Source organism: Schistocerca cancellata, chromosome 3, assembly GCF_023864275.1.
Source record: "Schistocerca cancellata isolate TAMUIC-IGC-003103 chromosome 3, iqSchCanc2.1, whole genome shotgun sequence".
Taxonomy (NCBI): domain Eukaryota; kingdom Metazoa; phylum Arthropoda; class Insecta; order Orthoptera; family Acrididae; genus Schistocerca; species Schistocerca cancellata.
Window position 1 is genome coordinate 13,960,955 of NC_064628.1, and position 23,832 is coordinate 13,984,786.

General features: G+C 41.3%; 1 protein-coding gene across 1 annotated transcript in view; it reads right to left on the bottom strand.

The window, feature by feature from the left end:
• LOC126176796 (neprilysin-4-like) overlaps positions 1-23,832 on the bottom strand; it is a 796,156-nt gene that overhangs the window by 11,706 nt on the left and 760,618 nt on the right. The window contains exons 12-16 of the mRNA XM_049923974.1: positions 12,829-12,925; positions 10,052-10,228; positions 8,538-8,641; positions 8,103-8,161; positions 3,555-3,603 (exon numbers count right to left, since the gene is read on the bottom strand). Of these exons, the coding sequence (XP_049779931.1) occupies positions 3,555-3,603; positions 8,103-8,161; positions 8,538-8,641; positions 10,052-10,228; positions 12,829-12,925 (486 nt within the window). The remainder of the gene's footprint in view (positions 1-3,554; positions 3,604-8,102; positions 8,162-8,537; positions 8,642-10,051; positions 10,229-12,828; positions 12,926-23,832) is intronic.

Below are 23,832 nucleotides of genomic sequence, written 5' to 3' on the forward strand. Positions count from 1 at the left end.
TTAAAAACTACATGCAGCGAGTGAAGCAAAAGCATTACCATATCAGTTGTTTCTGGAAAAAATCTTTCGCTCATCAGCTGAGTGTACAATTTTGCAAAACTTTTTGGCAGATTAAAATTGTGTGCATGGACTCCAGTTTGGAAAGTAAAAAAGAAGTACTGACACCACTGAAGATGTGAAAGCATGTTATGCACTGTGTGTGGATCACGTAAATGGAAACCACTATCTGCAAAGTTTGGTTCAGTACACACTTTTAATGTGTCATGCGCGCAATCGCAACTTGCTCACATATCTGCAGCCTCAGAGAGCTGAAACCACACTGCACACAGCAGCACGAGTGCATGATGGGAGTGGCTGGGCGGGGAGGGGGAGGGATAGTATGGTGGGAGTGGCAAACACTGAAGTGTTGCAGTTTAGACAGAGGGCAGGAGAGAAGGTGCGGAAGGGAGAGGAGATAAGTAGTGGAAAGGAGAGAAATAAAAAGAAATTAAAAGACTGGGTGTGGTGGTGAAATGATGGCTGTGTAGTGCTGGAATGGGAACAGGGAGGAGGCTGGATGGGTGAGGTCAGTGACTAATGAAGGTCGAGGCCAGGAGGGTTACGGGAACGTAGGATGTATTGCAGGGAAAGTTCCCACCTGCGCAATTCAGAAAAGCTGGTGTTGGTGGGAAGGATCCATATGCACAGGCTGTGAAGCAGTCATTGAGATGAGGGATATCATGTTTGGCAGCATGTTCAGCAACAGGGTGCTCCACTTATTTTTTGGTCACAGTTTGTCGGTGGCCGTTCATGCGGACAGACAGCTTGTTGGTTGTCATGCCTACATAGAATGCAGCACAGAGGTTGCAGCTTAGCTTGTAAATCACATGACTGGTTTCACAGGCAGCCCTGCCTTTGATGGGATAGGTGATCTTAGTGACTGGACTGGAGTAGGTGGCGGTAGGAGGATGTATGGGACAGGTCTTGCATCTAGGTCTATTACAGGGGTATGAGCCATGAGGTAAGGGATTGGGAGCAGGGGTTGTGTAAGGATGGATGAGTATATTGTGTAGGTTCGGTGGACGGCAGAATACCACGGTAGGAGGGGTGGGAAGGATAGTGGGCAGGACATTTCTCATTTCATGGCATGAGGAGAGGTAATCAAAACCCTGGCGGAGAATATAATTAAGTTGCTCCAGTCCCGGATGGTACTGAGTTATGAGGCGAATGCTCCATTGTGGCTGGACTGTGGGACTTTGGGAGGTGGTGGGAGACTGGGAAGATAAGGCAAGGGAGATTTGTTTTTGTACAAGGATGGGATGATAATTATGGTCAGTAAAGACTTCAATGAGATCCTTGGTATATTTTGAAAGAGACTGCTGGTTACTGCAGATGCGACGACCTTGGATGGCTAGGCTGTACGGAAGGGACTTCTTGGTATGGAATGGGTGGCAGCTGGGGAAGTGGAGGTATTGCTGGTGGTTAGTAGGTTTGATATGGATGGAGGTACTGATGTAGCCATCTCTGAGGTGAAGGTCAACACCTAGGAAGGTGGCTTGTTGGGCTGAGTAGGACCAGGTGAAGCAAATGGGGGAGAAGTTGTTGAGGTTCTGGAGGAATGCGAATAAGGTGTCCTCACCTTCAATCCAGATGTCATCAATGGATCTGAACCAGATGAGGGGTTTAGGATTCTGGGTTTTTAGGAAGGATTTCTCTAGATGGCCCATGAATAGGTTAGCAAAGGATGGTGCCATGCCGGTGCCCATAGCCATACCATGGATTTGTTTGTAGGTAATGCCTTCAAAGGATAAGTAATTGTGGGTGAGGATATAGTTGGTCATGGAGACTAGGAAGGAGATTGGTGGTTTGGAATCAATAGGGCATCTGGAAAGGTAGTGTTCGATAGCAGTAATGCCATGGGCATTAGGAATGTTGGTGGACAGGGAGGTGGCATCAATAGTGACGAGCAGGGCATCGTGTGGTACAGGGACAGGAACTTATAGGAGGATAGGTTCCGGGTAATAGGTTGAAAGTGTTGGTCTACGAGAGCAAAGATTCTCTCAGTGGGGGCACAGTAACTGGCCACAATGGGGCTTCCAGGGTGGTTGGGTTTATAGACTTTAGGAAACATGTAGAAGGTGGGAGTGTGGGGAGTGGTAGGGGTAAGTAAAGAGATGGACTCTGGAGAGAGGTTCTGGGATGGGCCTAAGGATTTGAGTAGTGACTGGAGATCCTGCTGGATTACTGGAATGGGATCACTGTGGAATGGTTTGTAGGTGTAAGTATCTGACAGCTGATGGAGTCCTTCTGCCACATAATCCTTGCGGTTCAAAACAGCGGTGGTGGAGCCTTTGTCAGCAAAAATGGCTCTGAGCACTATGGGACTCAACTGCTGTGGTCATAAGTCCCCTAGAACTTAGAACTACTTAAACCTAACTAACCTAAGGACAGCACACAACACCCAGCCATCACGAGGCAGAGAAAATCTCTGACCCCGCCGGGAATCGAACCCGGGAACCCGGGCGTGGGAAGCGAGAACGCTACCGCACGACCACGAGATGCGGGCCTTTGTCAGCAGGTAGGATCTCTGGTATTTTTACATTCCATCCTGGATTTTCCATTGTTTGACTTAAAAGGAAGCATTCCAACACTTGTCTTCAGTGATTTGGATAAACAACACAAAACGTAACCCTTTATAGCCAAATGGGAATTTGAACCAAAGTCTTCGAAAGTCACAACCACTGCATCTGTGCTAATGCAACATTTTCAGTCTTGTACCCTTTCCCCTAACTTTTTGAAGATTTATTTTCACTTATCACTATACAGAGTGATCTCAAGTGGAATGACTACACAAAATAAGTAGTGGGATAAACAGATGCCAAAATTCATAAGAAGAATCTTAAGGAAGTGTAGATCACCCATGAGAGAAGCGGCATACAAGACACTTGTTTGACAGATTTCTGAGTACTTTTCATCAATCTGCGACCCTTACCAAGTAGGGCTGAGGGAAGAGAGAGATAAGACCCAACAAAGAGTAGCATGTTTTCTCATGGGATCATTTAGTTGGTGTGAGAGTATTACAGAGATGCTCAAAATGTTCTAGTGGCAGACACTAAAAAAGCAACACTGTTCATCACAGAGAGGTTTACTACTGAAATTTTGAAAGAGCACTTTTCAGGAAGAGCCAGACAACATATTACTTCCTCTCACATACATCTCATGGAATGACCATGATGCTAAAATTTGAGAAATTGGAGATAATACAGAGGCCTTCCAACAATCATTCTTCCCACATGCCATTCACGAATAGAACGGGGAAGGGGGATCAGTTAGTAGTACCAGAAGTACACTTGTGGTGTATTGCTGTAGATACAGACAGTTTAAAATTTGGTTCCCATGTATTTTTGGGTATTAACTTACAAAATTTACATGTCATGTTACATTATGTGAAACTTAAATTTTTATCAGATACATTATTATTCAAATTCAGATAAGACTGAAAGTTATAGTTCATTACATTTACCATATTTTTGCAACAGGATGTAAGAAAATTCCTTGCGCATGTTTATACTTACTCAAGACCAAGACCATAGAAAGGAGGCTGCAATATTCCAGCAGGAAATGCTGCAAAAAGAATACAATACTTTAGATTTTTGATGATAATACTTATTGTACGGAACTTGTTCAAGGCTCAGCATGTTAAAAAAGTGAGTTGCAATTTATTCATTAGTAGCTGCCTGATGTTTACCATGGAGCATTGCACAAGCAAAGAAACGAAATTGTATATAACTTGTGGTGATTTGAGAATTTCTGTGTAAATTCTAGAACCACTCAGCCTTCTACTGTCTCGAACACACGATATTCTGGATATGAGTGTGGAATGGTAGAATCCCACCTACTGTGCATCACATGTTTGTGTGTGCAGGTTTAAAATCAGTTGCGGGAAGAAAGTATACGCCACGGACAAACGGCACCGACAAGTACCTGTTGGGCAATCCAAAGATGATTTAGTGAGTGTGTAAGGAAGAAGCATGGAGTTTATATGCAGCTCTGTGCTTGTTGGGTCATTGACTATTGTTATTAAAACAAAGACAATCGAAAAAGAACTCCTGAAAACTCTTGACGTAACCTTGCTATGGGCAAGACTTATTTTCTGATTTATGCTAAGAAAAGTTATGGTATCAAAGCCAACTTTCTTGTAACTGTAATTTAATTTGTTTCTGATGTTCAACTGTACGAGGGACTTACCAGAAGTTATATATTTATGTTGAAAGTGATAGTTTTATTGTGTATGAAAGTCAAATACATCATTAATAGATGAAAAGCAAAGTTTGTATGTCTACTCTGTCTGAAAATTACTGTACCTAGCATTATTCGATGGAGAAGAAGTGAAGAGGGTTTCCAGCAGCCAGCTATCCAGTGAAGAAGAGTGGCTGCAAATTCCAAGGAAGCCACCTCATAAAGAAGTGGAAGGTGGTTTGGGGGAATAAACTGAAATAACCCAGATTCACACTCACACTTTAAGTCGGAAACATTAGAAACTCTGAATGAGTATTGAGAGCTTTCTGTATACTGAATAACATATGTACTGGTCACTGAAGACTGTGCTTGCAACAAGATCCATAATCACCATAAGATGTCAGGGAAAGTAGTTTCGTTTTAAGTCAGATTCTATAAGTAATGTAATCACCAAAATGAGAATTCATTTTTACTTACCAGGAGGCAGAAACTGTTACAGAAATTTCAAAAATGTTAACTTTCAGGACTATACCTACTTTTGTTTTATGAGATGGGGGGAACTGTTAAAAGTCATTAGACTTAAAAGATATTAACTGCAAAAGTTACCCAGGATATTTGATCAAGGGAGAAACAGAAGATAATGAAGTGCAAATAAACACTGAAATGCTAGCAATAGATAATACTTCAAAAGTCTGTTGAGAGTAGTTGTTGATTTACAGGTATGGATGAGACAGATTAAAAAATGGAAGCATTGATGAAATAAATATGAACAGCATAACTGTGGATTTGCTTCTTAGCAGGAGTGAAGATGGATTTGGTAAAGGTGGTGTTATTATCCATTATCACTGTCTCTTTTAACTGTTTTTCTTTATTTTAGTGAAAGACAAATAATATTTCTCATGCAAATTGTTTACATTACTGTTCATATTATTTTCATTCTTCCTCCCATCACTAGCATATCATAGCTTCATTGACAAGCATAATAAATTATCTGAACAATCATACTAATCACTTCTGTCATTCTCTGCTGATTTTTGTATCCTCAGGGCTCTATTTTCAGTCACTCCTTTCATATTGTGTGTGTTTGATTCCTTGTTGTTCATGATGACAGTATAAATAGTAGCTTCTGACTTATGCAGAAGATACAGTTATCTATAATGAAATACTGTTTGAGCTGCAGAAATATACAGTAAAATTTGGCAAGATTTTAAAGTTGTGCAAAGATTGATAACTCACTTTAAATGTTCAGAAATGGGAATTTGTGGATTTCACAGACTGGTAAGAGCATAGTATACTATGACCACAATTCAGTGAATTACAAATTGAATTGGTAACTCATACAAATACCTGGATGCACCAGACAGCAAGGATATGAAATGGAGTGATGACATAGGTCCAGTTGTAGGTAAAACAGGTACTGACTTCAGTTCATTGGTAGGACAAAGGCTACATGCAAGCCACCTTACAATACTCATGCATGTGGGACTCCCTTCAAACAGGATTGACAGGGAATGTTTAACAAAGAAGGGCAAAATGGGGCAACATGAAAGGTCACAAATTATTGGACTCATCAGAGAGCATCATAGAGATGCTGAAAAACTTAAGCCAGGAGGCACTTGAAGATAGTTGCAAACTACTGGATCCCTGAAAAGTCTGCTTACTAAATTAAAAAAAACCAGCATTAAATGAGAAATGTAGGAATACCAGGTGTAGAAATATGAAACTGGAATTTGGTTGTCTGTTCTTTTTATACATATTTCCCACCTCTCTGGCAGGCTATGTATGCCATGCCAAAAAGACAGTTCTTCTTTTAAAGCAAACCAGTCAGCGAGCCATTTTTGTACAATGTAATGTGAATTGAAGCATGGTTCAGTAAGAACGTGTCCCATTGATGCAAAGAGATGTTAATCAAATGGAACTAAGTCTGGAGAATAAGCCACATGCCCTGGTATTTCCCAACTGAACGCCTTGATCATTTCCCTGACTCGTTTTTCTGTGTGTGATGGGGTGTTATCATGGAGCAATATGACTTTATGTTGCCTTTTCCCATATTCTGGTCATTTCTCACATAATGCTTGATTTAAATCAAACATTTGCTGTTGGTAGCAATCAGTGTTAATGGTTTCATAAGGTTTTAGCAGCTGATCCTACCAAACGCAGAGCATGGTCTTCTTTCCAAAGCAGTTTGGTCTTGCAGTGAATGTGGATGGATTGCCAGGATTCACGCTTGATTTGCAATGTTTAGGATTCTCAAAATATAAGCATTTTTCATCACCTGTCACTATTCGATGGAGGAGCGACTTTCTTTTGTATCTGGCCAGCGGCATTTCACAAGTGGTCTTTTGATTTGCTTGCTGTCTTTCATTCAGTTCTTATGGGCCCCATTTTCCCCAGTTTCTGCACCTTCTCCATAGCTTTCAACTGAATAGAAACAGCTTTCTGTGTCACCTTTAATTGTTCAACAAGTTGCTGCTGAATTTGAGTATCATCCTCATCCAATAAGGCCTGCAATTCGTTGTCTTTGAACTTTTTTGTTGGTTTCCTGCACTCATTGTTTCTCACTTCAAAATCACCACTTTTGAGTTTTTTGAACTACTTGAAACACTATGTTTTCCCAAGAGCATGTTTGCCAAAAGCTTCGACAAGCAATTGATGTGATTTTGCAGCAGTTTTCTTCGAATGATAACAGAAAACCAATGCTGTTCACAAACTGTAGTCCATAGACACAAAACTAGTCATGTTTATGAGTTGAAACAGATACCAATGTCTGCAACTTGGGTTCCTGTGTGTTGACATTCATCGTCAGCCATTACAGGAAGCAGATAGCACCACAGATGCAGTCTGGCCCCTACACTGATGGCTAGCACCGTCTGTAAGGAAATTTTGCTTTCATACTTCTACACCTTGTATGCTACACCCGTTACATATTGCTCCTTTAGGGACTATGAAGACAAGACCTGATTAATTACAGTCTAACATACACATTTAATCAATCATTCATCCCGTGCTCCATACACAATAGGAATGGGAAGAAGCCCTAATACGTATATAATGGGGAGGATCTGCTGCCATTCATTTCACAGTGGTCTGAAGAACTGAGATGTAGATGTTGACATATGATTACAGATTAATTTCTTGCAGCATCTTGTGTCAGACGTTATCTGGCTTACAGAGTGACTTCCCCAATCAAACTCAACTTAGCCTTGTTTCGTTTAATTTTTAGCTCTATTTTTGCTATGTTAAGAAAACTTTAGTTCTTGAAGCAAGGTTTTTGAGACATCTTGATGATGATGGTATGTGCACCTGGTAAGTACAAATATTACCACATTTATGTTTGATTACAATTTTAAGAACTTTTCCTTGTTGCTCACAGCTTCAGTTTTTAGGGATTCTCATAATATTACGGTCTTTTAAATCATGGAGCATAATCACACAGTGCATCTGACCTCTCTTTTCACCATTTTCATAGTTCCTGAGCTAGTAAATTACTTCACACCAATGAATGAGTGAATGAATGAAGAAACACATGAAATGATGAATGAATGTATGTGTAAACCATCCAGTTGGTGATGGAAGAAATCAAAATACAATTTTAACTATCTTTACTTACTCAGAACTTTACAGTTATTTTGTTTCTATATTTTTCCTCCTTACTTATCCTCTTTCATCACTCCTTTTCTGATAGGCTCTGTTAAGCTATAGGTAATTTGTGTTCATATAGTAAGTAATGACACTAAGTTACACAATATCATTATTAATTTCTTTAAAGTGACCTTGTCTTCTGTATCTTAGATATATCAGAAATGTTTTAAAATGTTAGCTTTTGGATATAAATGAAAAAGAAATTACGAATAACAACACTCTAAATAGAAGAGAATACTTACTGACAGAGTTGAGGATTGGTGAGTAGAAAGCATTCACAGTTGTTGCTGGTGTCACCCACCTTGAAAATGAAATAACATTCCATGTTAACAGAACTGTTGATTAATTTTCAATATGAAATGCACACGCACAGAGTTACAAGTAATCACTCTTTTGTGTTGCATTTAGAGATTTACCAGCATACTTATTTTCCAGTTTTATCTGTGTTCCAATATTCTCTATGTCCTTAGCACATACAAATGAGAAATTTTGTGCCAAGTCTGTCTGTAAGGAATAAACTAACAGTTTGGTTCCTACAATCACACAGAGGACTGAGATCAAGAGCTGCAGTCACAACATATTGCAGTTGCAAGAAGTTTTTTATGTTTGGCAATTTCAGAGTGTTAAAAGTACAACTGGAAATAATTACAGAATCAAATGAAATTTAAAACACTAACCTGTTATAGTCAGGTGATCTGCGGATATCTTCAAGTGTCCTTTTGATGGAAGTTTGTGACAACTTCAGGTAAGTCTCAAACAGCTGTCCCTCTACGACTTCAGTCTGTAAATTAAATAAAAGCATTTCGCATGTATGTGAATAACAACACTGACCAATGGGTATACTTTATAGACAAATGCTTGTATGGAATATTTCATAAATTCACGAACTGATCCACATTCCCAACACTTAAGTACATACTGAACAAGTCACAACACACACAAACATCATTGATGTGACAGGTGTGCTCCATTCGCAAAAAAAAAAAGAAAAAATGCAAAAGGGAGCAAAATTTTGAAACTGCCATTATTGTAATGTCTTATTTTTGAGTTTGAAGACATCACGTCCCAACAACTAAATATTACAGGAAATACACAAAATGTATTATATGTAAAAGTAGTTATAGCCTAAGTGCCCACTCAGTATTTTTTTCTGAAGCTGGATCACTTTGATATTTAATAGGTAAGCATATGTCAGCAGACTGTACAAAGCATTCATCCACCTTTCTTTATTATTAAATAAGGTAATAGGATAGATAAAAAAAAGTCTACTCACGAAGCAGTGGCAGAACACACACATAAATGATGATAATTGGGCAAGCTTTTGGAGCCAGTGGTTCCTCCTTCAGGCAGAAGGGTTGATGGGGAAGGAAGAGTGGTGAAGGAAGAGTGGTGAAGGAAAAGGACTGGAGAGGTCTAGGAAAAGGGGTAGATTTCTGGAAAGTCACCCAGAACTGTGTGTCAATGGAGACTTGCTGGATGGGATGAGAAGAAAAGACTGATTGTTGGGGCTGTGCCGGATGAGATTTGAAAACCTGCGAGTTTAAAGGTGGAAGACAGGGTAATACGCAAGACAATATGCTGTTACCACCATCTGCACAACGCTTTCTGGAACGCTTGCCACCCGAACACTTCTGTATCGTCGGGTAGGTTTGTGTGTAGCATGCTCTGGGGGAAATAACGGCAACTGCCTTGCTCCACTCTGGCCATGTTACCCTTATCACTGTGGCATCAGGAAGGCCATCCAGCGATAAAGTTAAATAATGAAACGAAATTTGCCAAATACTGAAAAAGCAGACCCTGTACTGGCTGGGATAAATGCTTGCCCCAGAATGCGGTCGCCTATGGCTCTAAAATAAGTCTAAATCCTCGACTGCTAGGTGAATTATGGAAGTGGAATCCTCTCTCACATATTCCCTATTGGAATTCCTTTGCATTGTTGCAAACTTGCTAGGATCTAATTGAAAAGCCAGGAATTGTACGATCAAAAACCCTTTGTCTTTTGCCTCTTAACTGCAGTCTTGACAAAGTTCCAAGTGAACAAGAGAAAGAAATGAGGTGTGTGAACTTACGCTTTATCCAAACGAATTATTCTGGGGAAATCAGCTGAATAATATTTTCATCTCAGAGCATTTTCAGGACAAGAATTTATCGAGAAAATAAGGCCTTTTGAGGCAACAGGGTAAAGACAAACCTCGTTGTAGTGTTTCTCCAGCTCTCCAGGCGTGAGCAGCCAGCCTGGGAAGCCAATGAAGGGTCGCATGGCGTGCGCCTTTTCCAGCGTCCGCGCCTTTGTCACGTCGTCCATCCACTGCAGCTCACCCACCATTTCGGTGAACGCGTTCCTGATGTCGTTCACCATCTCCAGAGCCTGGAAAGCCGTTCAGCTGTCTTTGAATCTTGAGAGACAAACAGTGTATCCCAAACACAGAGAGACATGAATATGGGATGATAGTTTATATAAGCATTCTTGAGCTCAAGTTATTCTATGCGTGTTTAGTAGAGTAGTTTTACCTTTCAAGTCTGACTTAAAGAGTTGGAATCCATAAGCTATGTGGCGGAAACAAGAGCTTAGTTACACATGTAAACAAGCAGATTCTGAAATTAATCAACTATCCTATTTAGATGGGATTGATTTTTCTGAATTAACTAGCGCCCCTATACCAATATGTAATAATAATATTTTTTGCAAGTCAATTGAGGCGTAGAAAAACTATGAGAAAAACTCGTGTGGCTATGATATGCGTAAACACACTGATTTATGCGAACAGTTCTCCCTGTGGCTGTCTTCCGAAGCGTTATTGCGTATGCTGCTTATCCAGGTATGTAATGTAATGTAATTTAGTTTACTGAGCTGATCTCAAATAGAGAACAGGTTAAAGTGCGACTTGAGTTTTATTTGTAGAAGAGTTAAACCTACGTCAAATAATCCCAGCTTTCAGAATTATAGCATTTTCTGCAGCGGAGAGATAACAGCTATGCCGGAGCGCTACAGTCTGCCGCCATTACACATTCAAAATTTACATTGTTGCTTTACAGACACTGTACTATCAGCGTAGATTATTTAATATTTTTTCTTCAAACAAAGCTGGAGACCTGGACCAGGCAGTTTAATGGCGAATTTACCAGTTATTTTAAGGTATTGTGTCTAAAGGAGAACGACTTTCATTACAAAAAGTGAACATTATATTTGAACTAGCACAACGAAAAACAAAGTGAGAGCTAAAAGTATATTTATTTTCACGTACAATTATCAAGTTGCATTTTGTTGTGTTTTAATGTGTTCGTAAGATATCGATCTTATGTGGCTTAGAATTCGTATAGCTTTGCTAGATTGTTTCTCCTGCTTTATCAGTTCTAACAATACTACTCCACACATTAACAGTCACCGAAATAACAATCTTTAATTAATATCATACTAACAAACTGAAATATTAACACATTTTTAAAGAACATATAAAACATAATTTAATCAAAGTATTTGTACATTAAATGGTGGTGATGGTTGTGGTGGTGCGTTAGTGTCAGTATGGCTCTGCAACCTGTCTCTCTTATCTTATTGTGACTAAGTGAGAAATAGACCTACCAAAGAGGCAGCATAATTTTTAAACCGTCCATCACAAATTCTGGTTTTCTAAATTTACCCAACCGCGTTCCACGAGAAAATAGTCTTTCTTCCAACAGTCTCAGAGCATGTGTGTTACACTTCACAAGTTCCTTTCAATGCGCCTTTGACATCTTCCGTCAAACCCATTTGGTGAGCACCTGCCAAACTGGCTCAGTGCTCTGAACTTTTTTCCTTTTCCTTTTAATCGTGGTAGCTGGAGGGTGGGGGGGGGGGGGGGTGGGGGGGGGGGGGGAGATGGCGCATTGCAGTTTGTAAGTCTAGCGGTGAACAGGGAAATATTTTGAGATTTCACGACAAATGCTTCCGGGTACATTTGTTACTAGTCAGTATCTCTTACATGCTCCGCCTTTCTGTAAACTGAGATGTCTCTTTGATGTGGTAGGGCAGGATGCGAATCTGGTTTAGGAAAAGATTATATATATATATATATATATATATATATATATATATTTTTTTTTTTTTTCTTCTAGGGGTGCAATGCATTCCCCTGTCCCGCTGTGTTCGTCCATAGTTTCGTATACAGTTCCCTCAGCGGATACATTACAATTATTTTTGGTAAAAATTAAATGTAATATCGGTACATTTTTAACAAGTTCAAATCGACCTTGAAAAGGAGTGCGTGTCAACGATGACACGGTAATGTCACAGTCTATCGTAATGTCTTAGTGTTTGCAGTTGTGAAAAGACGCTGAGAGGAATTTTATATTGGGATTGGTACATCATTACCGTTTCTCATGAACAAATTTAGAACAGCAGTGTAATTAAACAGCGAGAGAAGCAAATATAAATCGGGCCTATTCTGAGATATTTCTCTAACAAAATGGACCCCGAGATTTTTCAGGGAATTCGGCAACTGTAACTGCGTATGAGGGCTACATGTATCTCGAGGGCGCTTTTAGCTTTCGGGCAATTACGTACTATGGCACAGCTGGCTGGAGAGATTCAAGAGATGAGAAATTTTTGGTGCGAATTCGAAGTTGGCGCCGGATCGGTTACGAGGGGAGTCGGTAATTCGTGTAGTTGAGAGAAACCGTGCGGTAAATGCTGTATTCTACCATTATGTTGATTTGCAGATCTCTTGCGGCTATCGCTAAAACAAGACTCGTTTCCACGGAGACGACAAGAACCTGACATACATTATTGTGGAAATATCAGTGAAGCCATACTGCCAGGTAACTGCTCTGTTTTTAATAATAATAAAAAAAAACCGCCACAATTTAACAACACTAGGAGGATGAATCTACAAAGCCAACACTCTTGAACAAGCAATTCCTGCAATTAAATCTACATTGAGTAAGAATGGGTAAATAATTACAAAAATAGGCTTGAATGTGAGGACTCACCTTCACCCGCGATTCGTTGTTGAAATGCTTCTGCACATACAAGTAGCTGACCGCCATTCCGAAGTTGGAGTTGACGTTTCCTGTGCAGCCTTTCCATCTGAAAAAGAGACGCCATTTCATTATCTGTCGATACAAATCGCATGATTCAGCAGCAGTATCAGTATCTAGACCGTGTCTTACGTGTAGAAAGAAAAACGACTAATACAAGACATGTCACATTAGAGTGCTTCTTACTAAACCTATGTGGATGGAAGTGCCCTCTGAAATCAGATATGAGATTCTCCAGTTACGTTTCTGTATCGATACGTGCATCTGTACACCGCAAGCGGCGGTACAGAGCGGGTGCGAAAGATACAAGGTGTACCAGGATCATATTCCCTGTATCGATTTCCATTTGGAGGTAAGATCTAGGAACGTTCAACAAGTAACGCAACAAATTTTTTTTGTAGCCCAGTTTCAGTTCAAAAAACGCGGAGTTTGTTGTAGGTCATAGTGGAATATTACCGTTTCAACCCATATAGTTCCATGAAGTTCCGATAGGTGGCAGCGCTGTACGTAACCTTCAAAATGGCGTCTGTAAAGGAGGTGTGTTTCAAGCGGAGAGCTGTCACTGAACCGCTTTTGGCGGAAATCTGCAACATCGCAGATATTCATATGCGCTTGCTGAGTATCCACAAAGACCGTACTGTGAACAAAAGCATGGTGAGTCATTGGGCGAGGCGTCTGTCATCATCGCAACAAGGCCGTGCAAACCTGACTAATCTCCCACGTGCCCAGCAGGCCCACACAGTTGTGACTCCTGCAATGTTGGAACATGCAGACACTCTCATTCGAGGTGATCGACGTATGACAAATACCTTGCTGCACAACTGGACGTTTCTCTCGGTAGTGCTGACACACCTGCCCACCCGTTTTTTTCCTTCAATTTGTTGGCTTTTGGGACGTGCCCATTCAGCCATCTCAGTAGAGGAATTTCAGTTATCATGATACGAATGTAAGGACAACACAACACTCAGTTGCCGAGTGGCGAAAATCTTTTTTGCCACATAATCTCAGTTCAATGCGTTGTAGGTAGAAGTAGTGAGACCCGTGGCCTAGGGATGCCGGCACGATAGCTCAGCGTGTTCGGTCAGAGGGTTTAGCTACCCTCTGTAATAAAACAACTGAGTGAACGAATTAACGAACACCTGAACGAGTGTCATCGGACGTCCGCCACGAACAAATTCAACGAACAATATAGAACAAAATGAGATCAAAAACAAAAAAAGGGGGGGCAGTGTCTTTGATTAGTAATCAAAAGGCCCTCCATCCCAGGTTAAATTTTTAATAAAAATCGTCAGCTTTGGCGCCAGAAGGCCTTCGGCGCTATAAGTCAGCCTCAATCCTCCAACGCCTTGTCAAAGAAGGTGGAAGAGTGGACAGAGGTTCAGAGCACTCTCTTGCCTTTGGGGCGGTAAACTGCCCCTAAAGACGGAAGAATCAGCAATGAACAATGACTCGAGGATGCAGAAGGCAATGGAGACCACTGCATTAAAGACACGTAATGTGCATCCACAGTTCATGTGGCTTGTAATTCAAATAGTGTCATGATGATCTCTGCCCTGGCAAAAGAGTCCGGAATAGTCCCCCATTCACATCTCTGGGAGAGGAGTGCCAAGGGGGAGGTGACCATGAGAAAAAGATTGAATAACCAATGAAAGGATAACGCTCCACCAGTCGGGGCGTGGAATGTCAGAATTTTGAACGTGGTAGGGAAGCTAGAAAATCTGAGAAGGGAAATATAAAGTTTCAATCTAGATATATTGAGGTCAGTGAAGTGAAATGGAAAGAAGACAACTATTTCTGGTCAGATGAGTATACGGTAATATCAGCAACAGCAGAAGATGGTATAAAGGGAGTAGGGTTCCTTATGAACAGAAAGGTAGGGCAAGTGTGTGTTACTGTTAACAGTCCAGTGATAGGGTTGTTCTCATCAGAATCGCAGCAAGCCAAAACCCACAACGACAGTTCAGGTATACATGCCGACGTCACAAGCTGAAGAGGGAGAGAAAAAGTATTTGAGGATACTGAACGGGTAATTCATAACGTAAAGGAAGATGAAAATCTAATAGTCACGGGGGACTGGAATACAGTTGTAGGGGAAAGAGTAGAAGAAAGGGCTACAGGAGAATATGGGCTTGGTACTAGGAATGAGGGAGAAGAAAGACAAATCGCGTTCTGCAATAAATTTCAGCCAGTAATAGCGAATACTCTGTTCAAGAACCACAACAGGAGAAGGAATACTTGGAAAAAGCCAGGTGATAACGGGATGATTTCAATTAGATTACATGATGCTTAGACAGAAATTCCGAAATCAGGTACTGGATTGTAAGGCTTTCCCAGGAGCAGATACAGACTCAGATCACAGTTTAGTAGTGATGAAGAGTACGCTAAAGTTTAAGAGACTTTTCAGGAGGAATCAATATGCAGTGAAGTGCGATACAAAAATACTAAAGAACGAAGAGATGTGCTTGAAGTTTTCTACAGCTATAGATACTGCGATAAGGAATAGCTTAGTAAGCAGTTTGGTTTAAAAGGAATAGACGTCTCTAAAAAAGGCAATCACAGACGATGGAAAGAAAAACATAGGTACAAAGAAGGTAACTACGAAGAAACCGTGGATAACTGAAGAAATACTCCAGTTGATCAATGAAAGAAGGAAGTACAAAAATGTTCACGGAAATTCAGGAATTCAGCCATACATGTCATTGAGAAATGAAATAAATAAGAAGTGCAGGGAACCTAAGGCAAAATGGCTGCAAGAAATATATGAAGAAACTGAAAAAGAAATGACTATCCGAAGGACTAACTCAGAATACAGAAAAGACAAAACAACGTTCGGTGAAATTAAAAGCGAGGGTGGTAACATTCAGAGTGCAATGGGAATTCCACTGTCAAATGCAGAGGAGAGAGTGGATAGGTGGAAAGATGTTATAGGAGAAGAACAGGAGTCGACAGGGAAGAGGTAGGGGATCCAGTATTAGAAACAGAATTTAAAAGGGCTTCAGAAGATTTAAGATCTAATGAGGCAGAAGAGATAGATAACATTCCATCAGAATTTCTAAAATCATTGGAGGAAGTGGCAACAAAATGACTAATCTCGTTGATGTATAGAAAGTATACCTGGCGATATACCATCTGACATTCGAAAAAATATCATCCACACAATTCCAAAGACTGCACGAGCCGACAAGTGCGAGAGTTATCGCACAATCAGCTTAACACCTCATGCATGTAAGTTGCTGACAAGAATAATACACAGAAGAAAGGAAAAGAGAACTGACTATATTCTTGATGACGATCAGTTCGGCTTCAGGAAAGGTAAAGGCACCAAAGGGAAGTTCTGACGCTGCGATTGATAATTTAAGCAAGACTAGAAAAAATCAAGACATATTCGTAGGATTTATCGATTTGGAAAAAGCGTTCGACAATGTGCAAGATATTTTAACTGCTGAGGAAAATAGTGCTTAGCTACAAGATAGACGGGTAATATACAACATGTACAAGAGCCAAGAGGGAACAATAAGAATGGAAGACCAAGAACGAAGCGCTCCATTACAAAGGGTGTAAGGCAGGGATGTAGTCTTTCGGCTCTGCTGTTCAATCTATACATCAAAGAAGCTATGATGGAAGTCAAAGGTTAAGAGCGGAATTAAAATTCAAAATGAAAGGATATCGGTGTTAAGATTCGATGATAACATTGCTATCCTCAATGAAAGTGAAGAAGAATTACAGGATCTGGTGAAATGAATTAAGTCTACTGAACTCAGAATATGGACTGAGAGTAAATCGAAGAAAGACGAAACTAATCAGAAGCAGCAGAGATGAGAACGTCAAGAAACTTAACATCATGAAGTAGATGAAGTTACGGAATTTTGCTACCTACGCTGCAAAATAACCCATGACTGACGGAGCAAGGATAACATCAAAAGCAGACCAGCACCGGCAAAAAGGGCATTACTGGCCAAGAGGAGTCTATTACTATCAAATATAGAGGCCTTAATTTGAGGAAGAAATTTCTGAGAATGTATGTTTGGAGCACAGCATTGTATGTTGGTGTAAAATGGACTGTGGGAAAACTGGAACAGAAGAGAATCGAAGCATTCGAGATGTGGTGCTACAGACGAATGTTGAAAATTATGTGGACCGATAAGGTAAGGAATGAGGAGATTCTGCGCAGAATCGGAGAGGGAAGGTATATATGGAAAATACTGGCAAAGAGAAGGGACAGGATGATAAGACGTCTGTTACGACGTCGAGGAACAACTTCCGTGGTACCAGGGGAAGCTGTAGAAGGTAAGAAGTGTAGAGGAAGACAGAGATTGGAATACATCTAGCAAATAACTAAGGATGCAGGTTGCAAGTGCTACTCTGAGATGAAGAGGTTGGCACAGGAGGGGAATTTGGGGCTGGCCACATCAAACCAATCAGGAGACTGATGGCTCAAACAGAAAAGGGGACAAGAGTGGGAGTAATATGTTTTATTGGAATCCTGAATAAAACCAGCCCGCTCTCAGAAAAATGGCACTCCAGACCACTACTCGTGGTTGTTGAGCCGTATGGTGGGCGACGATCATGTTGTATCCCACAGCTTTCTGGAGGGGGGGGGGGGTCTCGAAACACGTCTTCACTGGTAATCCACTGGACTCGCATTCGGAAGGACGACGGTTCAATCCCGCTTCCGGCCATCCTGATTTAGGTTTTCCTTGATTTCCCTAAATCGCTCCAGGCAAATGACGGGATGGTTCCTTTGAAAGGGCACGGCCGACTTACTTCCCCATCCTTCTCTAATCCTATGAGACCGATAACCTCGCTGTTTGGTCTCTTCCCACAAACAACCAACCAACCACTGGTAACTGGGGCTCAGTTCGAAGCCGGACTCATCACTGAAGACAATTCTACTCCACTCAAAGAGATGACAGGCTGTAGACGTCTCTGGAGGCGATCCCGACAGTGGTGGGATGTCAACATGACTATTGCCAACCATACTGCTCAACAATTGGGTACCTTTTCATTTCATAGCAGGACCCCTTTGGCTGTCATCCGCTGCACAGCGGTACGTCGACGATATTGTACGCTCCATTTTGTTTTTCTTCAAGGCAAGGCAATCTGGGTTTACTTTTCAGCAAGATAATGCCCGCCCGTACACGGCGAGAGTTTATACTGCTAGTCTTTGTGCTTGCCAAACCATAATTTGGCCAACAATGTCGCCGGGTCCCTCCCCAGTTGAGAACGTTTGGTGCATTATGGGTAGGGGCGTCCAACGAGCTCAGGTTTTTTACGATCTAACGCGCCAATTGGACAGACTTTGGCACGGTATCTCTCAGGAGGTCATCCAACAAGTTCAGCAGCCAGTCCCAACCCGAACAACTGCTTACATAAGGGTTATTGACGTGATCAGTTTGTCAAGCTCTCTCTCTTGAATAAACCACCCAATGTTTCTGAAATTGTAATCAGTTGTTTGTCTGTACATGGACATCGCATCTACCCCTTCCGTCAAATTCCGTTAATTCCATCGTGGTGCGTCGTTTTTTTTTGTCTTAGAGTGTGTAATTACGTGTTCTTCAAAAGACAACTGTGCTGAGAACTCCTATATTTGTGGCTGTGATGTAGCAACAATCGCCGAGTTGGTTTGAGTCGGGAAAAAGTCTTATTGTTTTTGTTGTTTTATCGTCATGGCTGTGTGGTAATTTTCGCTTCAGATGCGACTATGATGACTTACCTGGCTCGTTAAATAATGTAGGCACTGTAGTCCATACCAGTTCCCTCTTTCACAAATTTATAAATTGGTTTAGTTTGAAGTATAGTGAACTAAACCTCACGTATTTCTGCATTGATCATATCTTTTGGTTTTACTATCTGCTTTTTTTTCTTTTTTAACGAAACGTTATTCTATAGCAAATTTCTATGGGTTGGAAGAAAATCGTAACGAAGCAGTACTGTAATGTGATGTTTCATACCCCTTTAATCCTTAGGAACCCGTAGAATGACAAATTTTGCGTCATCTTTTAGTTACTGCTACAATTTATTCCTCTGCGTCGCTCCATTGTCTACAGATAGTGTTATAAATCAATGTAAACGATAATATTTCCATTCCCCTATTGGATGTCGTAATGACTAGTGTAGCGTACTGTCCGCTTTCGCGTTGCTGTCACAGTTTGTAACAAAAATGAGTAGAAGTGTCGCGATTGTGTTGTTACAGAACTGTGTCCATACTCCGTACGCCTACAAACGTGGAGACTGGCAACCCGCCCGACCGAATGGCACCGCTGTTAACAGCTACGGAGCGAGTAAAGGCCGTAAAATACGAACGCCAAACGATATTTCCGATATCTCAGTAAATCAGAGCTCCGTGATAAAGTCACCATCTGTGTAACTCGTCGTCAAGTGCCTCGGGCTTTCTTACGAGATAAGAAGGTGAGAGGAAACTGATTTGTAGGTTTTCCTTCATCACTGTTTAATGGAGCTTTTCATCAGAGTAGTGCATACATTTAATGTCTTAGATTGTTTGATGGATACATTCTAATTTCTATCTTCCTCTTTACTTTTCGCACTTCACAGCTCCATCCAATACAAAGGAAATTGTTTTCCTGAAAATCTCTTAACAAATTATCAATTATCGTTTCCTTCTCTTAGTGTTTTCCACATGTTCCGTTTCTCAGCTGTTCTTCGGCCAATCTCTTGACTTCTCATCTTATCACTGCACTTAAATCTTAGCATCCTTCTGTAACACATCAAAGCTTAAACATGTCACTGTCCTTGATTCACTTCCATACAATGTTATGCTCCAGATGTACATTATCAGAAGTTTCTTCCTCCAGTTCAAGCAGCTGTTTGGTAATAGTTGGCTTCCACTAAGGAGGGATGCCTTCTCTGCCTGTGCTGGCCAGTTTCTTATTTCCTCCTTATTTCGTCCATCAAATGCTTTTTTGCGTCCATTGAATAATAATTCCTTCATTTCATCTACTAAATGGTTCCCAATTTTGACGTTAAATTTATCGCTAATATCATTTCTGCTACTCCTCACTGCTCACGGTTTCCTTTGGTTTACTCTCGGTCCATCTGACGTGTTCAGTAGACAGCTCATTACATTTAACAGGTCCTGTAATGCTTCCTTATATTCACTGAGCGTAGCGATGTCATCAGCGAATTTTATCATTCATACATATTTTTTATATCCTTTCACCATGTATTTTACCTCCCCCCCTGCACAACCTTATTTTTATTTCCGCCATCGCTTCTTCGGCGTACGGATTGAAGAGTAGCGGAGAAAGACTGTATTACTGGTTGACGCCCTTTTATAATCCGAGCACTTACGTCCATTGGTTTTCCATTGATATTGCAGGCTCTTGATTATTCAACATATTGTTCATCACTCATCTTTCACTGCACTTTGTACTTATTTTTCTGATAATTTCAAACATTGTACACCATCTTAGTTTGTAGAGTGCATTTCCTAAGCTGATAAATCCTCTTAAGTTTTGCCCTTCTTATCTAAGGCAACGTCTGAACTGTTTCTCTTGTCCGTTTTCCTTTCCTAAGGCCAGTCTTCTGTTCCATTATTCTACAGGTTATTCTGGATAGCAACTTTGATGTATGAGGTATTATGCTGATTGTATGATAGAATACCATATGCTTTTTATAGCAGAATAAGGGCTGCAACTTTGATTATATAATAGAATTATATATGCTGATTGTATAATAGAATACCATATGCTTTTTATAGCAGAATAAGGGCTGCAGTCACTGCAAGATATCTGAACAGAGACTACTGTAGTATCGGATAATGAGATGGTATATGCATGAGGCAAATAGTCCGTATTTCACGTATAGGGATTTGCAGTTGACCAATCGAGTCCCGTGACTTTTTAAGTTATGTTAAACGGAAGAGGCCCACAGGCAATGGGTAGTGACCCGAAACGTATCCAGCAAGTGGATGTAATAACGATGTATGTACACCAGTTGGATTCAGAAGAACGGAATACGAAGTGCGATAATAGCTGCTAAGTTACGTGGCTTACGTATGTACCAGCACCTTGTGTGTGCACTGTTTCCGCTAATCATACTAAAGTCTGGCCAGGGAAAGCGTGCGCCTGCCGACGATCGAGAGGGGATGGTGCAGCAGTCGAGCCACTGGACTGGTTGTGCGGGCTTCACAGCCGCGCCTCGCCGTCCAGATTTAGATTATCCTTTATTTCCGCAAGTCCCTTATGGAAAATGCTGGGATGGTTTGCTTGAAAATGGAAGGCCGGTTTCTTGCCCAATCCTTGTCTACTGCAAGCTGTAGCTCCAACCGAGCCAGGTGGCGCAGTGGTTAGTACACGGAACTGGCATCCGGGACGACGACGGTTCAAACCTGCGTCCGGCCATCCTGATTTAGGCTTCCCGTGCATATTGCGACTAGGCTGGTACCACCCCAGACTATAGTTATCCAAGATGGCGGCGATGGCGTCATCCAAGATGGTGGATGTTGGCGGAAAGTTTGAATATTGGTGGCAAGAAGGTGAATTGGGCTATCTCCACTAATCTCTCCCCCCCCCCCCCCCAGGAAATGGTGGGAAGTTCAAATTCCAACTTGATAATGTGTCACACCCCAGTTATCTCCACTAAGCAAAGAAAATGACGGGAAAAAAGGACTGCCTTTGTTATTTAACTAGTTTTAAGCAGATGTATTCGCCACCAGGCCTGGATTCCAACTGACTTAGTTCCTATCGCCGCCACCAGAGAGCGCCATCGTGACGCCATCTTGGATGACGTGACGGTGGCACTCTCTGGTGGCGATGATATGAACTAAGTCAGTTGGAGTCCAGACCTGGTGGCGAATACAGCTGCTTGAAACTGGTTGAATAATAAAGACAAGTCCTTTCTTCCTGCCATTTTCCTAGGTGTGATGCATTATCATGTTGGAATTTGAACTTGCTGCCATTTTTCTGATGGAGTGTTCGAGGCACTTCCCCACCAAAATTCAAACTTCCCACCAAAATCCGCCACCTTGGATGACTTCATCGCCGCCCATCTTGGATGAAGTCATCGCCGCCATCTGGGATAACGGTACTTTGGGGTGGTACCGGCCTAGCCCCAATACTCCCGTGATTTCCCTAGACATGTTCAGGCAAATGTCGAGATGGTTCCTATGACGAAGGACACTGCCGATTTCCTTCCCAAACCTTCGCTAATCCGAGCCTTTGCTCCGTCCCTAATGACTTCGTTGTCGACGGGACGTTAAACCCTGATCTCCTTCTCATCCTCCTCTTCCTTCTGTAGCTCCGTCTCTAATTAATTCGCCCTCGACGGGATATTAAATTTACTTTCAGAGACGAAGCTGACAAGACGCCATCTTACGATTTAGAGGTAGACGGCGTGCCTTTCGTGTACCCCGAACAAATGAAGAAAAGTATACTCTCTTCCAGTACGTACCAGTAAACTCACCATCCTAGATTCTTGAAAGAATAAAACTCTTGTACGTAAAACAGTTTCAAATCTCTGATTATTTTACAAATGAGTTAATGTTTTAAATACGTGACGTTAAGCATGTAAGAGAGAAAAGTTTAAAAAAGGTTTGAAATTATGTATAAAATTTGTTGGACGTCTCTAAGTGCATTCATTGTCAAACACTGGATGAGTCATTCTGGGTAATTTGCGCTCCGTCTTAAAGGGGGGTTTACTATCTTTTTGTTCAAAAAATTGATTTTTTAAAAACTGCATTTTTGGATCCATAAAAAGTGTTTAGAATCCACCTGTGAAACGGTTTTTCCGAATACGGAACGGAAATGTTTGTTATTAGTGGTTGAACAAAAAAATGCACCTGCCTGAAATCGGCCTTTTCACGCACCAGTTTTTTTCTTTCGGAGGACGAGTTATTGTACGGGTGCTTGGTATGAAACACACCAAATTCAAATGAAACTTTGAACGCGTGTGTTTGGAAGTTAGCCCCAAAGCATTTGCATTCTGGTGTGAAGACTGTGGAGATTGCGACTTTCCTGGCAGCGAGCAGCTTCAGCGAAGGGTATTCATCAATTCTGAAGACCGTGACAACGATGGACGTCACCCTGGGACTCTATTCGACGCAGTTCGCCAAGCACTCGGTCGACCGCCGGATTCGAGTGGCCGAAAACCGCTTTGTCACCGGCCGTACGAGCGGCAGGATGGCCCAGATCGAGCAGAACGCCGTCTGTGAGGAAGACGAAGGACTAGTTTATGGACCCGGAATAGTAGATTGAACGTATGTTGCATAATATTGCATTTATATGTAGTCAAAAAACTTCAAAGGCGTTTTTCTCGAAATTACCTTTTTCATTGCGTGATACGGTAACTTCAAATCTACTGAACCGAGTGGCATGATTCCCTTTTTCTGACGAAGCTAATTAAATTGTCTAGGAGTTGCACTACTTTTATTCCGATCCATCTACTATAAACATTTTTACTTGACCGACGAAGTCGAAAAATCGATGAAAAAAAAACCCTATTTTTTTTTTCAAATAGCCGCCACTTCGTTTCCTATGGTGCAATTAACTTAAGTGAGGTACAAGTCCTACAGAATCTTATATACTTCGCTAACGTTAACCCAATTTTGATTTGAGACGAGCCGGGTGACCTGTGACATACCGCACGTGGAGGTCCACATCGAAATTTTGTTTCGTTCCGACGGCACATCCGCCTTTGCTCTTCGACATTTCCGATCGAAAAAATTCCAGTTTGTAGAGTAAATATCAATAACGATTTTGACCAGATTTGACATTGATATCTGTAACACATCCCGAGAAAAAATTCCTCCAAGAACATGCCTTTTTCGGGCCAAAGATAGTAAACCTCCCCTTAAGCAAAAGCAAATTCTTGAAGCATCTCAGTGTTTAGGATGCCATATCTGCTGAACTCTGTCTCGTACAATGATATAATTGTGGATGTACTTTCAGTGGTATATGTGGATACTGTCTGCAAAATGTGCTGCCAATACAGATTGTAATA